At 46.9% G+C, this 19359-nt stretch overlaps 1 protein-coding gene across 1 annotated transcript in view; it reads right to left on the bottom strand.

Annotated features, from left to right (window-relative positions):
- Positions 1-19359, bottom strand: part of itfg1 (integrin alpha FG-GAP repeat containing 1) — a 215720-nt gene that overhangs the window by 27920 nt on the left and 168441 nt on the right. The window contains exon 14 of the mRNA XM_085991513.1: positions 9021-9099. Within this exon, the coding sequence (XP_085847639.1) occupies positions 9021-9099 (79 nt within the window). The remainder of the gene's footprint in view (positions 1-9020; positions 9100-19359) is intronic.

Here is a 19359-nt window from a genome sequence, read left to right as displayed (position 1 = left end):
CAGGGCAATTTGGCACACTGGATCCAAAATTGGCTTAGTGGCAGGAGGCAGAGGGTGATGGTCGAAGGTTGTTTTTGTGACTGGAAGCCTGTGTCCAGTGGTGTACCGCAGGGATCGGTGCTGGGTCCCTTGCTGTTTGTAGTGTACATTAATGATTTAGATATGAATGTAGGAGGTATGATCAGTAAGTTCGCAGATGACACGAAAATTGGTGGAGTGGTAAATAGCGAGGAGGGAAGCCTCAGGCTACAGGACAATATAGACGGGTTGGTCAGATGGGCAGAGCTGTGACAAATGGAATTTAACCCTGAAAAGTGTGAGGTGATGCATTTTCGTAGGACTAACAAGGCAAGGGAATACACAATGAATGGTAGGACCCGAGGAAGGACAGAGGATCAGAGGGACCTTGGTGTGCATCTACATAGATCCCTGAAGGCAGCAGGACAGGTAGATAAGGTGGTTAAAAAGGCATATGGGATACTTGCCTTCATTAGCTGAGGCATAGCATATAAGAGCAGGGAGGTTATGATGGAGCTGTACAAAACACTAGTTAGGCTACAGCAGGAATACTGTGTGCACTATAGGAAGGATGTGATTGCATTGGAGAAGGTACAGAGGAGATTCACCAGGATGTTACCTGGGCTGGAGCGTTTCAGCTATGAAGAGAGACTGGACAGGCTGGGGTTGTTTTCCTTAGAGCAGAGAAGGCTGAGGGGGGACCTGATTGAGGTGTACAAAATTATGAGGGGCATAGATAGGGTAGATAGAAAGGAACTTTCCCCCTTAGTAGAGGGGTCAATAACCAGGGGGCATAGTTTCAAGGTAAGGGGCAGGAGGTTTAGAGGGGATTTGAGGAAAAACTTTTTCACCCAGAGGTTGGTTGGAATCTGGAACTCACTGCCTGAAAGGGTGGTAGAGGCAGGAACCCTCACAACATTCAAGAAGCATTTAGATGAAGCCTTGAAATGCCATAGCATACAAGGCTATGGACCAAGTGCTGGAAAATGGGATTAGAATAGACAGGGCTTGATGGCCGGCGCAGACATGATGGGCCGAAGTGCCTCTTTCTGTGCTGTATAACTATGACAGCGAACTGTAATGTGTACAGACTGATTGATGCATTATGCAGGGAACTGTAATGTGTACGGACTGAGTGATGCATTATGCAGGGAACTGTAATGTGTACGGACTGAGTGATGCATTACACAGGGAACTGTAATGTGTACAGACTGAGTGATGCATTACACAGGGAACTGTAATGTGTACAGACTGAGTGATGCATTACGCAGGGAACTGTAATGTGTATGGACTGAGTGATGCATTACACAGGGAACTGCAATGTGTACGGACTGAGTGATGCATTACACAGGGAACTGTAATGTGTATGGACTGAGTGATGCATTACACAGGGAACTGTAATGTGTACAGACTGCGTGATGCATTACGCAGCGAACTATAATGTGTATGGACTGCGTGATGCATTACGCAGGGAGCTGTAATCCTTAATTACGCCGCCGGCTGTAATATCCGGGTATTTGACAACTTTAGTCATTGTGATTTATATGCCTTTTTTATATTCAAATTTTAACTTCTGGAATACAAAACAGTATTGGGTGAAAAAATATTCACAGAAATGTTTAAAAGAGAAAAAAAACACAATTAAGCTGCACTTGCAACTCTATGTCAGATGGAGTTTAGTTCTGTGCTATTAGAGCAAAATGAATACCAGGTGCACCATCCATAGTAATCAGCACAGAGAATGTAATGTGCCCGAATTGTCCTTCTCCAATTCTACTTCGATCTCCTACGAGATTTGATTTTTCCAGAAAGTAGAGCAAGATACAAACTATTATACAGGATAAATTTCTTGAAATGAGCATTCCTTACTGGCAGCACTAAAAATACTCAAAAATTAAGTGCCACACAATACTTCAATTATGAATCTTGAATAAAGGTCTACAAATCATTAAAACAGAATCAAATTTATGAATAATTTATGTATTTACTATTTTGCAAATCTTTTCCCGTTCATGAGATAAATCAGAAGTGACAGAGCAGTTGAGAAAACGATGACTACAGCGTTAGCGGCACAAAGTACAATCTGCTTCCTGAATTCTGGTATACTTAAATTGGCAGAACTGGTGATAAAAGGTCAGCAGCATGGGCCATTTTCTTTCAATTTTGTTATAAATCTTACAGTTGCCACAGTAAGACATGTTGAACTGCTTTGAGATTTGCTTCCATTTTGATATAATGGGGTATATTTCCCAATGGAGACACGAGAAGTGACCAAAAACTTGGTTGGAGAGCTAGGTTTTGAGAAGACTTAAAAGCTGAGACAAAGAGGTAGAGAAGGCAGTGGGGTTAGGAAGGGAATTCTAGAGAATATAACGGAGACTTATGAAAGCTCTGCTACCAATGTTATATAATCTGTGTCTATAGGCATCTCTCCATTTCACCTGACGAAGGAGCAGCACACCGAAAGCTTGTGATTTCAAATAAAACTGTTGGACTGTAAAAAAAAAAAGTGATTTCAAATAAAACTGTTGGACTATAACCTGGTGTTGTGTGACTTCTTACAATGGTGTAGTGGAGAGAGCTAGTGATGCAAAGAGTCAGAGGATCAGAGATTATGCAAGGCTGGAGAAGTGTAGAGATAGGGTGGGGAGAGGCGGTGGAGAAATTTGTACTTGGGGATTGAGGACTTTATGCATTGGAGGAAAGGGAACTACAGTGTGTCATAATAAGGCTAATGGGTGAGTGGGACTGTACAGATTAGGATGCAGGTGGAAGAGCTTTGGAGGAGTTAAGAGCTTGTGGAGGGTGGTGGTAGGAAGGACCAGCAAGGAGGGCATTGAAGAAAGAGTCTGGAGTGGATAACTGTTTTGGCATTGGTAGGGGTGATGTTGAGATGGCTGATAAGCAAATGTGAAAGAAAGTGGTCTTGGTGATGAATAGGATGTCGGGTTTGAGGCTCCGCTCAGGATCAAACAAGATGCAAATATTGCACACAGCCTGGTTCAGATTGAGACAGCAGCCAGGGAGAAGGTTGAAGTCAGTTGCATGGGACTGGAGTATTTGATGGGGGCCAAGAATTATGACTTTGGTCTCCCTGATGTTCAATTGGAGGAAATTCTGCCTCACCCATAAATTAATGTCAGGCAGTTAGTCTGAAAGGACAGAGGTGGTCATGGGTTTGAGGAATGTGGTGAAAAGATAGAGTTGGGCATAGTCAGCATACATATGGAAACTAAGAGGGAAGAGGTCACCAGGGACAGCATGTAAATGAGGAAGAGGAGGGGGGTTCAATGATGGATACTTAGGAAATGCTGATGTGACAACCAGGGTGGAAGCACCAGCTGCATTGGAGATACACTGACTGCATGGAGATGGAGATGAGGTATTCCTCTAGAGCTGAACCACAAAGGAGAAGCAGTAGAGAAGGATGGAGAAGTGCAGAGATTGAGATGGACAAAGAGGGAAAGAGTGCTGCAGTTGTCGTCACAGATGATATTGATGGTGACCATGACCAGGGTAGTCTTTGTGCTGTGAGCAGGATTGGAGATATTTGAACAGAAGTTCAAGGTACATGGGCACGGAACTAGGAGGCAATGACAAGTTGAGGAAAGGCAGGGATGGGCAGTAGTTGGATCGACTTAAAGGTGAGCTTTTGGAGAAAGGGGTTGAAAATGGCAGATTTGAAATGGAAAGGGACAATGCCCAAGGAAGGGCCATTAACAATTCTGGGGAACATATGGGCCACGAAAGATAGTCTCAAACATATGAGTGGACATCGCAAGGTTGAGTAGCAGGATCAGGTTCTGAAGCATGGTGTAGTGAGATCCTGGTGAGCTTAGACAGCAATAGTAGGAGAAAGATCTTTAAAAGCACCTGTGAATTGCTGTGGTGCCTGTGGCAATCATTTTCCTGGCTCTAGGTTGAAGTAGACTTGCTATTCCAGGCAGTTTTTAGTACAGGAATTATGCTGACTATATGGAGTTGATCTAGGTAGCCCAGATGCTAAAAATAATGTACGCAAAGGAGGGCTAAGAGGTGTGGTCAGAGTACTGGAACAGCATTGTTGAAGTAGAAATAAAGGGGTTTTAAAAGGCTCTCCTGTACTACACACCATTCCCTGGCTGACAGAGTGGACATGCAATCTGCTTCTATGCCTCACTGTTCATGAGTCGGCCACTAGTAGATGTGTCATTGGCCCAGAAATTCGGGTCGGGGGCTTCCTGCGGGTGCAAGCCTCTGACCTGCACTTACCTACCGTGCTGGCCGTTGAGCTGTGGGCCCGCATGGGATTCCGATCCTGGGCCTCCACCAACTGCCGGTGCGCAGTGCTTGCGTTTCCCAGGGGCGCAGTTAGTTCGATGCGTCCCCTGGGATCACGTGGGCCATGGAGAGCCAATGGTAGCAGGGAATGCTTCATTCATAAGTTTGACAGGAAGACCTGTCAAACCTATAAATACTATAAGCCCCAAAACATCACTAAATCTTCAAATACATTTTTAAAAATCACATTTTTAAAATAAACTATAAATTACATGAAGTAACTATTTTAAACAATAATTTAAATTTTTGAAAAAAATAATTACATTTTCTAACAGGGCTAAAAATAAACTGACCTTTCTTTAAAGTATTTAAAAATAATAAACCTGTGGAAAAAATGTTTTAATTTTAATTAATTCACCACTTACCTTGTAAAAAGCAGGCCTTGCGACTGCTTTTTACATGTCTAACTTCTGGAGACTTACCCTCCCGGGAAAACCTGCAAAAATAACGTAAGTTCGATGCGCACGCGCAGCCTCTCCTGCGCACGCGTTCGACTTCTGAACCCCTTCTTTCAGGGGAACGGAAGTGTCGGTTTCCCGCGCATGCGCAGTGCATGCACGAAACCGGCACTTCTATTGGGCTTACGGCTGAGTACCCCATGGGCCAATATGAAATTGTATCTGCAAGTATGTACATATACATGCAAATAAATCATATATGTTAAATTTGAGCTACAAACAGTAACTGGACTGAATTCAGTCTAAAGCCTAATCATTTCCTACCATCATGATTACAAACGGCACACTTGTTCCTCAACCCCGCACAGCCCACTTCTACCTCCTTCCCAAGATCCACAAACAGGACTGCCCTGGTAGACCCATCGTTTCAGCCTGTTCTTGCCCCACGGAACTTAACTCTTCCTATCTCAACTCTTTTATCTCCCCTTGTCCAGTCTCCTATAGCCGGCCAATTAAGGGAAAGCCGATGACAGAGAACGTTATCGTTTGACAACTTTGAGAAGCTGTCAAACACTGACAATCTCTGTTCTTTGGTGAGTCCTTGTACTCAAGACTCACCAAACCTCTTTCCTGAGCAGAAATCAGATGACTGTTGCATCGGAGAATGCAGCAGCCATTCTGTCATCTCTGCCGTGGAGATGAGGAGCCTCCGGATCCCCAAAGGTTGAAGCCTGCAGGAAGAAACAAAGGTAAGGAAACTTTTTCTAACACTTTTCACTCACCTTCCATACTTACCTCTCCACACTTGCACCCATCACTCACCTCCACAGTGCACTTTTCGACCCCTCTCACCCCCGCAGACCCACTGCTCGCCTCGCTGACCCTGGCGGGGTATCTGACGTCGGGAAGCCCGCACTTGTGTTGGTAAAATGGGGATAGGCCTCTTAAATTCCTGTTAACTACCTATCCCCTTTCCGCCTTGAGGAGATGGGTCCCTGCCCGAGTCAGGGACCCGCCTCCCGGGAAGATGGCACAGAGGTGGGTTGGGAGCGGGTTTGGTACCTGCTCCCAGTTTCTGCCATTTTCCCGGCAGTTCCGCCTCCAAACCCACCTCCCCAGGACTGGCAAAATTCCCCCCCTACAGTCTGAATCGATTGACAATTGTGACCATTTTGCTGTGCACATGGGAATAGTTCAATGGAGTAAATTTAATGGGGTAAAAATTGGACCTTGTTTAAGGAAGTAAAAGAGGCACAACAAGGGCCCATTTCGGGGACCAATGTCTTGCGCCCCAAGGATGCCTGAAAATTGGGTTGGATGATCTTTTAGGCAGCCGCCTAAAACAGGAGTTAGGCCCCGTATTGCGCAGTGTGGAGCCTTTCACTACCTTCCTACCTCCATTCTGTCCATTCAATTTTACAGACAGGACGGTATGGCCTATTGATTTCTGTACAGTTGCTTTCAATGTTTGACTATTATGTGCATTGGTTAGTGTAATGGAATACAGCTCTCTGAGGTTATACACTTTACAATATTGAGGCATGCCAATGTACAACACCCTGACCAAGAACAAGCCATTCGGCCCAACTGGTCTATGCCGGGGTTTATGTTCCATACTAGCCTATTAGCATACCCTTCTATTCCTTGTTCTCTCATGTACTTAGCTAGCTTCCCCTTAAATGCATCTATACTATTCTCCTCAACTACTGCATGTGGTTGCAAGTTCCAAATGCTAACCACTTTCTGGGTTCACTCAGGTTTTAATGACTTGTAAATTATAAACTTTGATTTTTTTCCCCTCGTTTGTGGGATAAAATTGGAAATCCACTGCTCACCTCTATGCTTCCTCTTTCATTGAATTTTAAACTAATTTGACTGCCCCTCGAGGAAAAGGCTTTGTGTGAGATATTGGCACAGATTTTGTAGTCAGTGGCAAACGAACGGCGCTCTCCGTTCATTACGTTTACAGCTGCTCACAGACTTTTTGTGGGCTTTTGAACAGCAACTTACTATCGGGCGTCTGAAACAGTGGGGCGGCCTCTACAGGGGATTGGGGATCTGTGTGAATAGGGCAAGCAATAGCATGTCTCCTCAACCAATCAGATTGGAGAATCCTCACCGAGAAACACAGTCCAAACCAGGAAGTGCAAGTTAGAATATTTAATTCAATGTAAAATCAGGTATAGAAAGCGAAATAAAGAGAGGGAAAGAAGGATGAGGGAGAGATAAAAAAAGACAAAGAAAAAGTAAAATTAAAAAAAAAAATTTTAATAAAATTTCCAACAATAATTAAAATCTGAAGGAATGAGACTCTACACTTGTAGAAGTAAATTTTCAATGCCAGAGAGGTTGTTTGGCAGTAAATAAGACTTATCATGGCATTAAAAATTCACTTATACTTGAATGGATAAGCCCTAATTTTTTCTGGCATGTTTAATGGGTAGCTAGTGGGAAAGTACAGCAACTTCACACTGTTCCATGTATTTCAATGCCAAGTTTATCAGCGAAGTACCGGTGTAGCGAAACTTGTGGAGGAGCAGGGTAACTCGGACAGCAACTTCCTAATTTCCGCGTTTAACTGCGTATGTGCGGCGCCGGAAGTTGCTATCCGATTTACACCATAATAACGGTGAGCACTGCTAGTCTCACTGTTATTACTGCAATATCTGGGTCTTTGAGTACTACAGATGTACATATTACTGTGGAGTTGTTATATGTCCAATAGAACTGTACCAATGGTCAGTATATTCAAATTAAAGTAAATTAAGTTTCTTTGTCTGTGTGGCAACTCCATAACAATTGTACATTGCTATATATTTGTTTTCTGTGCCAATATATTTTTGTAACATGTAGAGAGAATACTGTCTCTTCCTGGATTTACTTCTGAATCAACTTCAATTCCTTCTCTGTTCTATGCCCCATGCTGAATTCTGACGTTTAAACCAGGCCATTTCAGAGCTGAGAATGTTACTATGGGATTGTCTTCCGATTTATCTCTTCAGAATGCCAAAACTAATTTTTACTAGCGATGATCACCAATAAGAAATATGCTCTTAAAGTCAGGAACATTGATATTCACATTTGTTTTACTGTTACATGAAGGTTGCTGATTTAATCTATCAAAAGAGCAGGACGAGTATGACAAACAAAATCTACAGAACATGAACTGAAAACTATCAAAATTATTGCTGAGTTTAAGAATTTCAACTATTTGTATTTTGAAACAGTGATAAGGATACAATGCTGAATGTAGATTTTAGGGGTAATTGGAAGAAAATGACCATGTTAGGGCATCTTGACATGAGCAGAAAGCATCATGGATTAACTAGTTTAGTGGGAACAGCACACACCTAAAACATCACTTTGCAGAATAAACAGCCTGAGCAAGATAAGGCAACTAGTGTAGGAACTAATTGTATTCACGTAGACAATGGACTCAAATTGTATCACATGACTAAAGTTTAAGATAGTTAAGGGGGGGGGCGTTACAATGGATACAGAAGTATGGTGGAAGAGTACTGAGAAAAACAAGATGAAGTTATCTTGAATAAGAGATGGGGCCTACTGTCCAGCAGAGTTGCACTCAAGAGATGAACTACAGAACCTGAAAAAACCAGTTTCTACCATTTTCCAAAGAATATAGCACACGGTGCTGTGGTTACATCATATCCTGTGACAAAAGTAGCGTGTTGTGGAAGAAGTATAAAAGTTGGTGTACTCTGGTGGCCTGGTGGGTGCAGCTTGGACTTCGGACACCAGAGATCAACCTCAGGCGTCCAGAGGTTCCATCTAGCGTGCTGATGTGAGTAACATGGACGTATGGCGCTTGCATGTTTACGATGATTGATGTATCAATATAAGATAAGGCAGAAACCAAGTTTTGTATTTCTTACTAAAATATTAAAGTTGCTGACACTAGACTCTCAGACATATTAAGTAACATGCTGAGCCAGAGTGGCCAAATCTGACACTGAATATAAAGTTAAGCAATGTAAATCCCTGTAGTTTGCTAAAACCTAAGGATTGCACTTCATTAAGGGCTATTCAGAAACCATTTTTGACTGCTCTTTGATAGACTATCTTTGTCAGTTTCAAATGCAATAACTTATTGAGTTATCATTGGTAGTACTGGCTCAATTCATCTTTGTTCATTTCTTTTCCTTTTTCTACACTATGGCATTAATAAAATTATTTCAGTGAGAAAATTACTTAAGTTTAAATAAATTGTATATATAAAAGTTACATTAGACCAGCGCTCTAAGTGCTATTTTAACTTTCACCCACCTGATGCATTTTTCAGATATCCATTAGCATCTGCTGTTGTGTACATGATATATGGCCCAGGCTGGTTCACACCAAATGGCTACAGAAAGAGAAAATCAAACTAGATTACATACATCACACATACAACTTAGCAAAAAATGCATTAAAAACAATAACTCATAGCAAATTATCAAATCTCTTCAGCAACCAACTGAGGTTAAAAGAAAGCTCTTATTATTCATTTTGCTGTGCAGTATCCCTGTATCATCAACTGCTTCAAATATTTTTCCAATTTTCCTTTAAAAGATGCAATGGTCTCTACCTCAATGACTTCCTATAGCAATGTATTTCATGCACTGACAATCCTCTGTGTAAAGAAATACATCTCCTCACTCCTAATGATAATTCTAAATTTACAATCCCTCTTTATATGATCTCCAGTCAGAGGAAATAGTACTTCTCTCTATCAAACCCTTCATAATTTTTAAATTATTCTATTAAATCCGTTCTTAGTCTTCTCTGCTCTAGTGAAAAAGTCCCAATATCTCAAGTCTCTTCCCATAACTATAATTAACATCCCCGGCATCATTTTGGTGAAACTACACTATGGCTTTAATGTCTTTACTATAACGGGGCACACAAAACTGCACACAGTACTCGGTTGTCTAAATTAATTTTCTTCAATATCTACTGAATTCCACTAATTTTAGATTTTTTTAAACCATATTTAACTTTGCCCAAACCAAAACACAGGGAGAAGATTAAATTATTTTTAAAGCAAATTACATGATGAATTATCCGCCCATTAAGAGAAACTGGCAGTAGTGACAACCTTCCAGTCTTTTACTACTATGCAGTGTCTCTGCCCTGGAGAATAGCTTTGGCAGCTTGCCATTTGAGAGGTCAGCATCAGCTGGATTCTCGGTGACTCATTTACAATCCATAGCTTGCATTCCAGCTGGGTTGGAAAATCCCAGCCTCAGCTTGGTCTGAGCTTGCATGCACAGCACAGTTAGGAAATGCGATCAATGTTTAATTGATTTTACACTGAAATCAGCTTAAGTCATATTATTGTACAGTATATTAAACCGAGCTTAGGTTCTGCATTTCACCAGGAACAAAGACCACCATCAGAAGATTTCACCAAACGAAAATCCATTAAGTCTCATTACTTCAAATTTTTGACATATTGAATTCAGTACCTTAAGACTCCACTGCATTCTACTTTTATGAAAACAGAGGGTAAGAGTTAAGGGAAGTTTCTCGGACTGGCAGAAAGTAGGAAGTGTTTCCCGCAGGGATCCATGCTCCTTTCTGTTGATCACCATATACATAAATGATTAGGACTCAAATAGGAGGTATGGTGTCGAAATTTGCAGACAATACCAATTTTTTTTTGGGAGGGTGGTGGTACTGTAACTAATAATGTGGAGGACTGCGCCAAAATACGGGAAGACATAAGCAAGCTTGCAGACTGGGCAGGTAAATGGCAAATAAAATTCAATATAGCAAAGTGTGAGATGATTCATTTTGGCTGGAGGAATAAGGAGGCCACTTATTCCTTGGAAGAAAAAAGCTAAATGGGATAGAGGAGCAAAAAGATCTGGAATATAAAATTAGGGGGCTGTTGCGGCTGCCGCGGAACACGAATGGAGGCCAAACCGATCTGAGGAACACATGGCTTTTATTACATTCTCTTGAGAGATGGCTGCCCCAGCTCCTCTCTCTGCTAAACCCGAAAACCGACTGAGGGCGACACCCGCGCTTTTGAGTACACACTGAGGGCGACGCCCGCTCCTTTGTCATGCCTTAAAGGCAGCATGCTTCTTAAAGGCAAGGTGCCCGATTTATTGTCCATGGACGGAAAAGTGGATTGCGCCCGTTTAGGTGGCGATCCGCCACACAGCTCCCCCCAGAATCCGCTTAGGAGGTGTGGACGAGACGGTGCGGCGGTCTGATGGGCCGGCCGGAGCGGCTCTTGTAGGACGCCGGTGGACGTGGAACGGCCGGGCGTGGAGCAGCCGGGTGTACTGGCTTGAGAGCAGGTCGGCCGTGTGGCGGTGGACGAGCTACTGGGACCTGCTCACCGGGCTCAGTGTGCTGGCTTGAGTCGGTCAACCGACACTTTTTCAGTCCTGTCGCCCACTTGTAGGTCGAAAAATTTGTCCCCAGCCTGTAGCACTTTGTAGGGCCCGTCGTACGGGGGTTGAAGGGGTCCGCGGTGGGCATCGTGCCGGACGAAAACGAACCGTGCCTGGTGCAGGCTTAGCGGGACGTGTGAGGTGGATTCGCCATGCCGGGCAATGGGCACCGGGGCGAACTGTAGCGCCGGTGAGGCGAAGTCGTGGCGTTGCTGGTCGGCTGACCAGGGTGTCGTGGCGGTGGGCAGGAACTCGCCGGGTACGCGCAGCGGCTGGCCGTACACGAGCTCTGCTGCCGATGCGTGGAGGTCTTCTTTAACCGCGGAGCGCAGGCCGAGGAGGACCCACGGGAGTCGGTCGGTCCAGGCGCCGTCCTGGAGGCTGGCTCGAAGAGATGCCTTCAAGGATCTGTGGAACCGCTCACACAGTCCGTTGGCTTGGGGGTGGTACGCTGTGGTGCGGTGAATGGTCACCCCGAGATTGCGTGCGATGGCGGTCCAGAGTTCAGAGGTAAATTGCGGACCTCTGTCCAACGTCATGTCGGAGGGGACGCCGAACCGTGCGACCCAGGTGCTGACGAAGGCTCTGGCGATGTCGGCGGTGGTGGTAGAGGTCAGTGGAATTGCCTCGGGCCAGCGCGTGGTGCGGTCGACGATCGTCAGCAAGTGCGTGTGGCCTTGCGACGGCGGCAGGGGCCCGACGATGTCCACGTGGATGTGGTCGAATCTACGTGAAGGGACGGTGAACTCCTCGAGGGGTGCTTTCGTGTGTTGCTGCACCTTGGCCCGTTGGCAGGCTAGGCAGGAGTTGGCCCAAGTACCCACATCCTTGCGAAGGCCGCGCCAGACAAAGCGGTTGGCTACCAATTTGATGGATGCGCGGGCGCCGGGGTGGGAGAGGTTGTGGAGAATCTCGAATACCCGGCGGCGCCAGGACGCTGGGACGACGGGCCGAGGTTGAGATAGGGATATGTCGCACTTGACCGTGACTGCGGTCGGGCCGCAGGCGACGTCGGCCAGGCGTAGCCCTGGTAGGTTGGTAGGTGCGGAGAGCAGATCAGGGTCCGTGAGCTGGTCTGCTGCGAGTTGAGCGTAGTCGACTGCCAGGTGTGCGGCGTGGATGGCGGGGCGGGAGAGGCAGTCGGCTACCACGTTGTCTCGGCCGGAGACGTGTTGGATGTCCGTGGTGAACTCGGACACTGCCGCGAGCTGGCGCTGCTGCCTGGCGGACCAGGGGTCGGTTGTCTTTGCCATTGCGAATGTCAGGGGTTTGTGGTCGACAAACGCAGTGAAGGGGTGGCCCTCCAGCAAAAACTGAAAATGGCGGACCGCCAGGTACAGCGCGAGGAGCTCGCGGTCGAAGGTGCTGTACTTGACCTCCGGGGGGCGTAGTTGGCGGCTGAAGAAGGCAAGTGGTTGCCAGGCGCCGTCGACCCACTGCTCGTACACGGCGCCGACCGCGTGGTCGGAGGCGTCCGTGGTGAGCGCTACTCTGGCATTGGGCCGTGGGTGCGCGAGCAGGGTAGCGTCGACGAGCGCGGTCTTGGTGGAGTTGAAGGCGGCTGATACGTCTGCCGTCCATTCGACCACCATCTTGCCGTTCCTGCCCCGGAGGGCTTCATACAGGGGCCTCATGAGGGACGCCGCTTTGGGGATGATGCGGTTGTAGAAATTCACCATCCCGAGGAACTCCTGGAGTCCTTTGATGGTGGTGGGGCGGGGAAATTGCTGGACCGCCTGCACCTTGGTAGGCAGGGGAATGGCCCCAGCATGGGTGATGTGGTGGCCGAGGAAGTCGATCTTGTGCAGGCCGAACTGGCACTTGGCTGGGCTGAGGATGAGCCCGTGGTCGCTGAGGCGCCTGAACAGGATGCGAAGGTGTTCCTGCTTGGAGGAACTGGCTACCAGGATGTCGTCCAGGTAGACGAACAGGAACTTCAGGTCCCGAAGGACCGAGTCCATGAGCCGTTGGAATGCCTGGGCCGCATTTTTTGAGGCCGAAGGGCATCCGCAGGAACTCGAAAAGCCCGAAGGGGGTGATTACGGCCGTCTTGGGGACGTCCGCGGGGTGGACGGGGACTTGGTGGTAGCCGCGCACCAGGTCGACTTTGGAAAAGACTGAGCAGCCGGCCAGTCTAGCCGAGAAGTCCTGAATGTGCGGCACGGGGTACCGATCAGGGGTGGTGGCATCGTTGAGGCGGCGCCAACCCCTGCCTGGTTTGGGGGCGATGTGGAGTGGGGAGGCCCAGGGACTGTTGGAGCGGCGGATGATGCCGAGCTGTTCCATAGTGGCAAACTCTGTCCGCGCGATCTCCAGTTTGGCCGGGTCCAGCCTGCGGGCGTGGGCGTACACTGGGGGGGTCTGTGGTGGGGATGAAGTGTTCCACCCCGTGTTTGGCGACCTCCGCGGAGAAGGTCGGGTTGGTGAGGGCCGGGAATTCGGCCAGGAGTGCCGAGTAGTCATCCGTGGCCCGGGCGTGGCACTGTGACGCCATGTCGGCGGGTTGACGGGGGGCCATGGCGCCCAGGATGGGGGACATGGTGTTCATGTCCACGAGGCGGTGTCGAGGGATGTCTACCAGTAGGCCGTGGGCGCACAGGAAGTCTGCGCCGATGAGAGGGGAGAGTACCTTGGCAGTGATGAACTCCCATCGGTAGCGGCGACCAGCGAGGTCGAGGGTGACTGTGCGGGTGCCGTACGTCCGGATGTCCGAGCCGTTAGCGGCAGCCAGCGCCTGTCCTCGTTCGCCCTTTTGGATGTCGAGGGCGGAGGCCGGGATGATGCTGTGCTGAGCTCCAGTGTCGCACAGGAACCGGCGGCCGGTTTTGTCATCCGTGACATACAGCAGGGAGCCCGCGTGGCCCACAGCCATCGCGGGGGCTGGTACGGGGGCGGACTTGAAGGAGCAGGGAGGTGTGCACCGTTGTGCCCTGGCGCCGAACCATGCGTGGTAGTAACAGTAGCCTGGGTTTGTGGGGCGCGAAGGCCCCGTGGGCCCCATGGCTGGGCCTTGTGGCCACGTGGTGGCCGGTGAGGAGCGCGCCCAGGCTGTGGCTGCCAGGTCCGGAGCGACGTCGCGGCTGGAGTGAGCGGACAGCAGCTTGTCGGCCTCGTCGGCCAGGGCTTCTAGGTCCGTGAGGCCAGACGCCACGATCGCTGGGCGGATGCTGGGAGGTAGCTGGCGGATGAACAGCGTGCGGAAGAGGGACCCGGGTGGGCTCTCGTCGGTGAGTGAGAGCATGTGGGAGAGGAGGTCTGACGGTGAGGCGTCACCGAGGCCTGGAAGGTCGAGGAGGCGGCAGTTTCGCTGGTATGTCGAGGTCATAAATTTTTTAAGGAGCGCGGCCTTAAGATGTGCATACTTGCCCTCCTCTGGTGAGTTCTGCAGCGCTATCCAGACCTTCGTGACTGTGGAGCTACCGAGTGATGCGACGAGGTAGTCATACTTCGTCCCATCTGTGGTGATGTGTCGCAGCCGGAATCGGGACTCAGCTTGGAGGAACCAGGCTTCGGGCTGGTTTTCCCAAAACTCCGGCAGTTTCACGGAAACTGCGTTCGTGTCCGCCATTGCAGTGCTCGGAATACGTTCTGAGCGTCGGGGTCACCAATGTTGCGGCTGCCGCGGAACACGAATGGAGGCCGAACTGATCTGAGTAACACATGGCTTTTATTACATTCTCTTGAGAGATGGCTGCCCCAGCTCCTCTCTCTGCTAAACCCGAAAACCGACTGAGGGCGACACCCGTGCTTTTGAGTACACACTGAGGGCGACGCCCGCTCCTTTGTCATGCCTTAAAGGCAGCATGCTTCTTAAAGGCAAGGTGCCCGATTTATTGTCCACGGACGGAAAAGTGGATTGCGCCCGTTTAGGTGGCGATCCGCCACAGGGCAATGTTAAATTTATATAGAACCTCTGTTAGACCATACTTGGGAGTACTGTGTGCAGTTCTGGTCTGCATACTACAAAAATAATATATAAGCACTGGAGCAAATGCAGAAGAAAATTACAGGGCTGTTACCAGAATTGAGAGGATGCAACAATCGGGAAAGATTGAGCAGTCTGGGTTTCTTTTCTCTGGCAGGGAAGACTAAGAGGAGACCTGACAGAAGTCTTATAAATTATGAAGGGGTTCAATTGGGTGGATGTGGGGAAACTTGCGGGTGAGTCCATAACAAGGGGGCATAAATACAAGATAGCCACTAACAGATAAAATAAAAAACATTAAAAAAAAATAAATATAGAGTGGTGATAATGTGGAATTTGTGGCCACATGGAGTGATTGAAGCAGACAGCATTTAAGGGGAGGCTTGATGTATATATCAGGGAGAAGGAAAGAAAGGGATACAGGAGCAGGGTGGGAAAGAGGTAATTAGCATGCGAGGAAGCTCGTGTGGAGTATAAACACTTGCATAGACCAGTTGGACTGAATGGTGTATTGCTGTGCTGTAGATTCATTGGCCGCGATTTTGCCGGCGTTCAGAGGGCGGGTTTGGAGGCGGGTCAGAAGTTAAATTAGCTTTGATTGACGGCGGGTTCCGATCCACCATCAAACTGCCTCCAAACAGCTTTCCCAAGTGTCTGGTCTCCGATTTGCGAATGGACCCAACACCTAGCAGCGGGAAGTGGATTAAGGGCAATTACCTGCCTATTAACAGGTACTTGCCATAGTTTTCAGCCTGTTTTTGGATTTTACCGCTTCTGGGGTGGGTTTACCGACATCCGGACATCACGCCAGGTAAGTGTGGCGTGTTGTGAGTCTGCTGTAATGTTTGTGGGATGATGACAGCTGCAGAAGTGGTGTGAAGTATCCAATGTTGCACATGGTGAGTTTCAGAGCAAAAAAAAATGTTGGGGACTGCATTTTTAATACATTTACAGATTTCTTTACAAATTTTTAAATCCATGTCCAGTGCCACCTCATTGGGAGAACCTCTCTCACCAGTGACAGATCGCTTCTGTCACCTCACCTGCAGCTGCCATCTATTCCAGCCGATGGAGGGAGTCATTGGAGAGCCTGGGTGCAAGAGGTCACCTTTGTGCAGTGATTGTCAGTGTTTTCAGCACCTCAATGCTGTCAAACACTGAGAAACCAACTGACAAAATAATTATGCGTGGTCCCTTTAAGGAAACCGGCAGAAGACGTGTCATCAAATGACGTCATCAGACCCGCTTCCTGTTAATTGGCTGGCAAGCCCACAGGGCGGGCTTAACAAGGTCAATCAAGGCAAAATCACATCTGTGGAGCGGATGCAGCTGGGGCGGGACTGGAAGCCGGAAACCAGCTGTCCTGCACTCAACCTGCCTCCATTAATAAAATTGCGGCCTATATAATACTCTAACATATTTAATAAATTATTGTTCCTAGATGCAGATATGAATCTCAGCATGTTCACCTTTGAAAGAAATGAAGATCTTGACAAGATTCAAAGTACTGTTTATATAATAGATCAGGTTTTTTTTAAAAATATGCTGTTGTAGCAACACATCTCCATTACAAGATTTATTGTGATTGAAAAGTAAGTACTTCAGTTGGCTGCATGACATGCAAAAAATTTACACTGATATGATGACTAAAGATCAGACTCCAAATAATTTGGCTGCCTTAGTATACTTCAAGAATAGTGTGGCACAACGCAAAGTTTAGATTTTTTCTCTTTTGCAAATTGTGTGCATTAATCTTTTTTTCAGATTACAGTTTATCCATATTGTTAATTTTACCCTAAATAGTTTTAGGTTGTGACTGCAGTTTTATACACTAAGCAACAGTCTGCATTATTGTGGTTAACTGCAATGATTCACCGTTTGTCCATTTGCAATAAAAAATGCTTCATAACCATGTGTTAGCAACACAAACATCGCATCCAAATAGTTTTTCTCTGGGAATGGGTAGTGTCAGATGACAGGCGTTTACAAGGGTTACAATCCTGAGGAATTATCTCAGTCATTCCCTAAAATACTTCTCAAAATCTGTGCTTAATAAACATTTCTTACCACCTTCAATATTTTAACAATCTGTTTCAACAACAACTTATATAGCTATTCCAATTAAAAATTAAGCAGACTACAGGTACAGCGCAACTTTAGAATTTGGCATCTCAAATTTTTAAAGAAAAACTGGTAAAACAACAATATTTGAAAGAAAAGCTGACTGTACTTGGTAGAATACTTTGGATTAGCAAAAAAGTCTATATGAAGGTAACTTTTATCTTGCCTTATAATTGCCATAGGATCTCAGTATCTTTAACTGTATATTTCTGTGGCCCAGAATGTCCCATTTACACTGGATATTAGGCCGGTTTCTATGTCAATCTTGCCAATAGGAACTTATGCCCAAATCTCCTGCAGAGGTTATTTGCTTGCACCGGAATGTAAAAACTGGCATAAAAAAATTGCAAATGCAGCGTCACCACCATCAATAACAACTTGTATTTATATAGCGCCTTTAACATAGTAAAACATCCCAAGGCGCTTCACAGGAGTATTAATGGACAAAAAATTTGACACCGAGCCACATAAGGAGAAATTAGGGCAGGTGACCAAAAGCTTGGTCAGAGGTAGGTTTTAAGGAGCATCTTCAAGGAGGAAAGAGAGGTAGTGAGGCGGAGAGATTTAGACAGGGGATTCCAGAGCTAAGGGCCTAGGCAACAGAAGGCACAGCCACCAATGGTTGAGCGATTATAAATCAGGGATGTTCAAGAGGCCAGAGTTAGAGGAGCGTAGATATCTCGGGGGGTTGTCGGGCTGAAGGAGATTACAGAGATAGGGAGGGGCGAGGCCATGGAGGGATTTGAAAACAAGGATGAGAATTTTGAAATCGAGGCATTGCTTAACCGGGAGACAATGTAGGTCAGCGAGCACAGGGGTGATGGGTGAACGGGATTTCATGCGAGTTAGGACATGGCCAGCCGAGTTTTGGATCACCTCAAGTTACGTAGGGTAGATTGTGGGAGGCCAGGCAGGAGTGCATTGGAATAGTCAAGTCTAGAGGTAACAAAGGCCTGGATGAGGGTTTCAGCAGCGGATGAGCTGAGGCAAGGGCGGAGATGGGCGATGTTACGGAGGTGGAAGTAGGCGGTCTTTGTTATGCTGCGGGTATGTGGTCGGAAGTTCATTTCAGGGTCAAATATGACACCAAGATTGTGAACAGTGTGGTTCAGCCTCAGACAGATGTTCGGGAGAGGGATGGAGTCAGTGGCTAGGGAACAGAGTTTGAGGTGGGGACCGAAAACAATGGCTTCGGTCTTCCCAATGTTTAATTGGAGAAAATTTCTGCTCATCCAGAACTGGATGTCGTACAAGCAGTCTGACAATTTAGAGGACGTGGAAGGGTTGAGAGAAGTGGTAGTGAGGTAGAACTGGGTGCCGTCAGCATACATGTGGAAACTGATGCTGTGTTTTCGGATAATGTCGCTAAGGGGGAACGTGGATGATAAATAGGAGGGGGCCAAGGATAGACCCATAGGGATAATAGTGAATAGGCTGCTGACTCTCAGAGCCTCTTGCCTTTGTTGCTGCTCCTCCTCTTCCATTATTATGCAGAACAGGGGTATACCTATTGGGAAGGCCATTCCAGCTGCTTAGTCCTTCTGACCGCATAGGGTGGCCGGGGTCCAAAATTTTTTGGGTGCACCGAGACTGACAGCACTTTGGATAAAGTGTTGTCAGTCTACAGTCCAGATCTCAATAAGAAAAATTGGGAAAAAATGCAAAGAAAATCGCTATCAAAACACAAAATCTAGCCCTTTTGGATTAGCTGGTCTGGCCTAGTAATAGCTTTTCATGATAGTATCTGAATCTGCTTGTGGTAAATATGTCTGGGACCTCCCCATTGTGCCAGACTGGGATTTTAAGCAAAGAGCAGGCATCTCCAGATTGATTTTGTTAGCACAACTGTAGAATGCTTCTGCTTGGTGATTTAGTAGTCCAGAGGAATTTGATGCTGAGGTTTATGAACAGTGGGCCAAGAGGCTTCAGACACCTTACCCTGTCATGGGTTCCTCAGCAAGGCTGTTCCCTGCCACAATTAATCTAAGTTGGGGCACTGTAGTAGCTTCGCAGGCTTGGTAGGTTATCTTCCCTTGAGTTTGGGGAAATGTCGGTGAGAAGAAGCATAATCTTGGTGATTTGGTAGTCCAGAGGAATTTGATGCGCCTGTCAAAGTCACAGCACTGCTAGACTGAACTCTGATCCTGAGGAGTGTAACATTAATATACTAGTA

This window comes from Somniosus microcephalus, chromosome 6, assembly GCF_052327205.1.
Source record: "Somniosus microcephalus isolate GS21.2 chromosome 6, FLI_Smic_1.0, whole genome shotgun sequence".
In the NCBI taxonomy this organism is placed as follows: Eukaryota; Metazoa; Chordata; class Chondrichthyes; order Squaliformes; family Somniosidae; genus Somniosus; species Somniosus microcephalus.
Note: the sequence above shows the minus strand (reverse complement) of the source record. Positions and strands in the feature narration are given on the sequence as shown.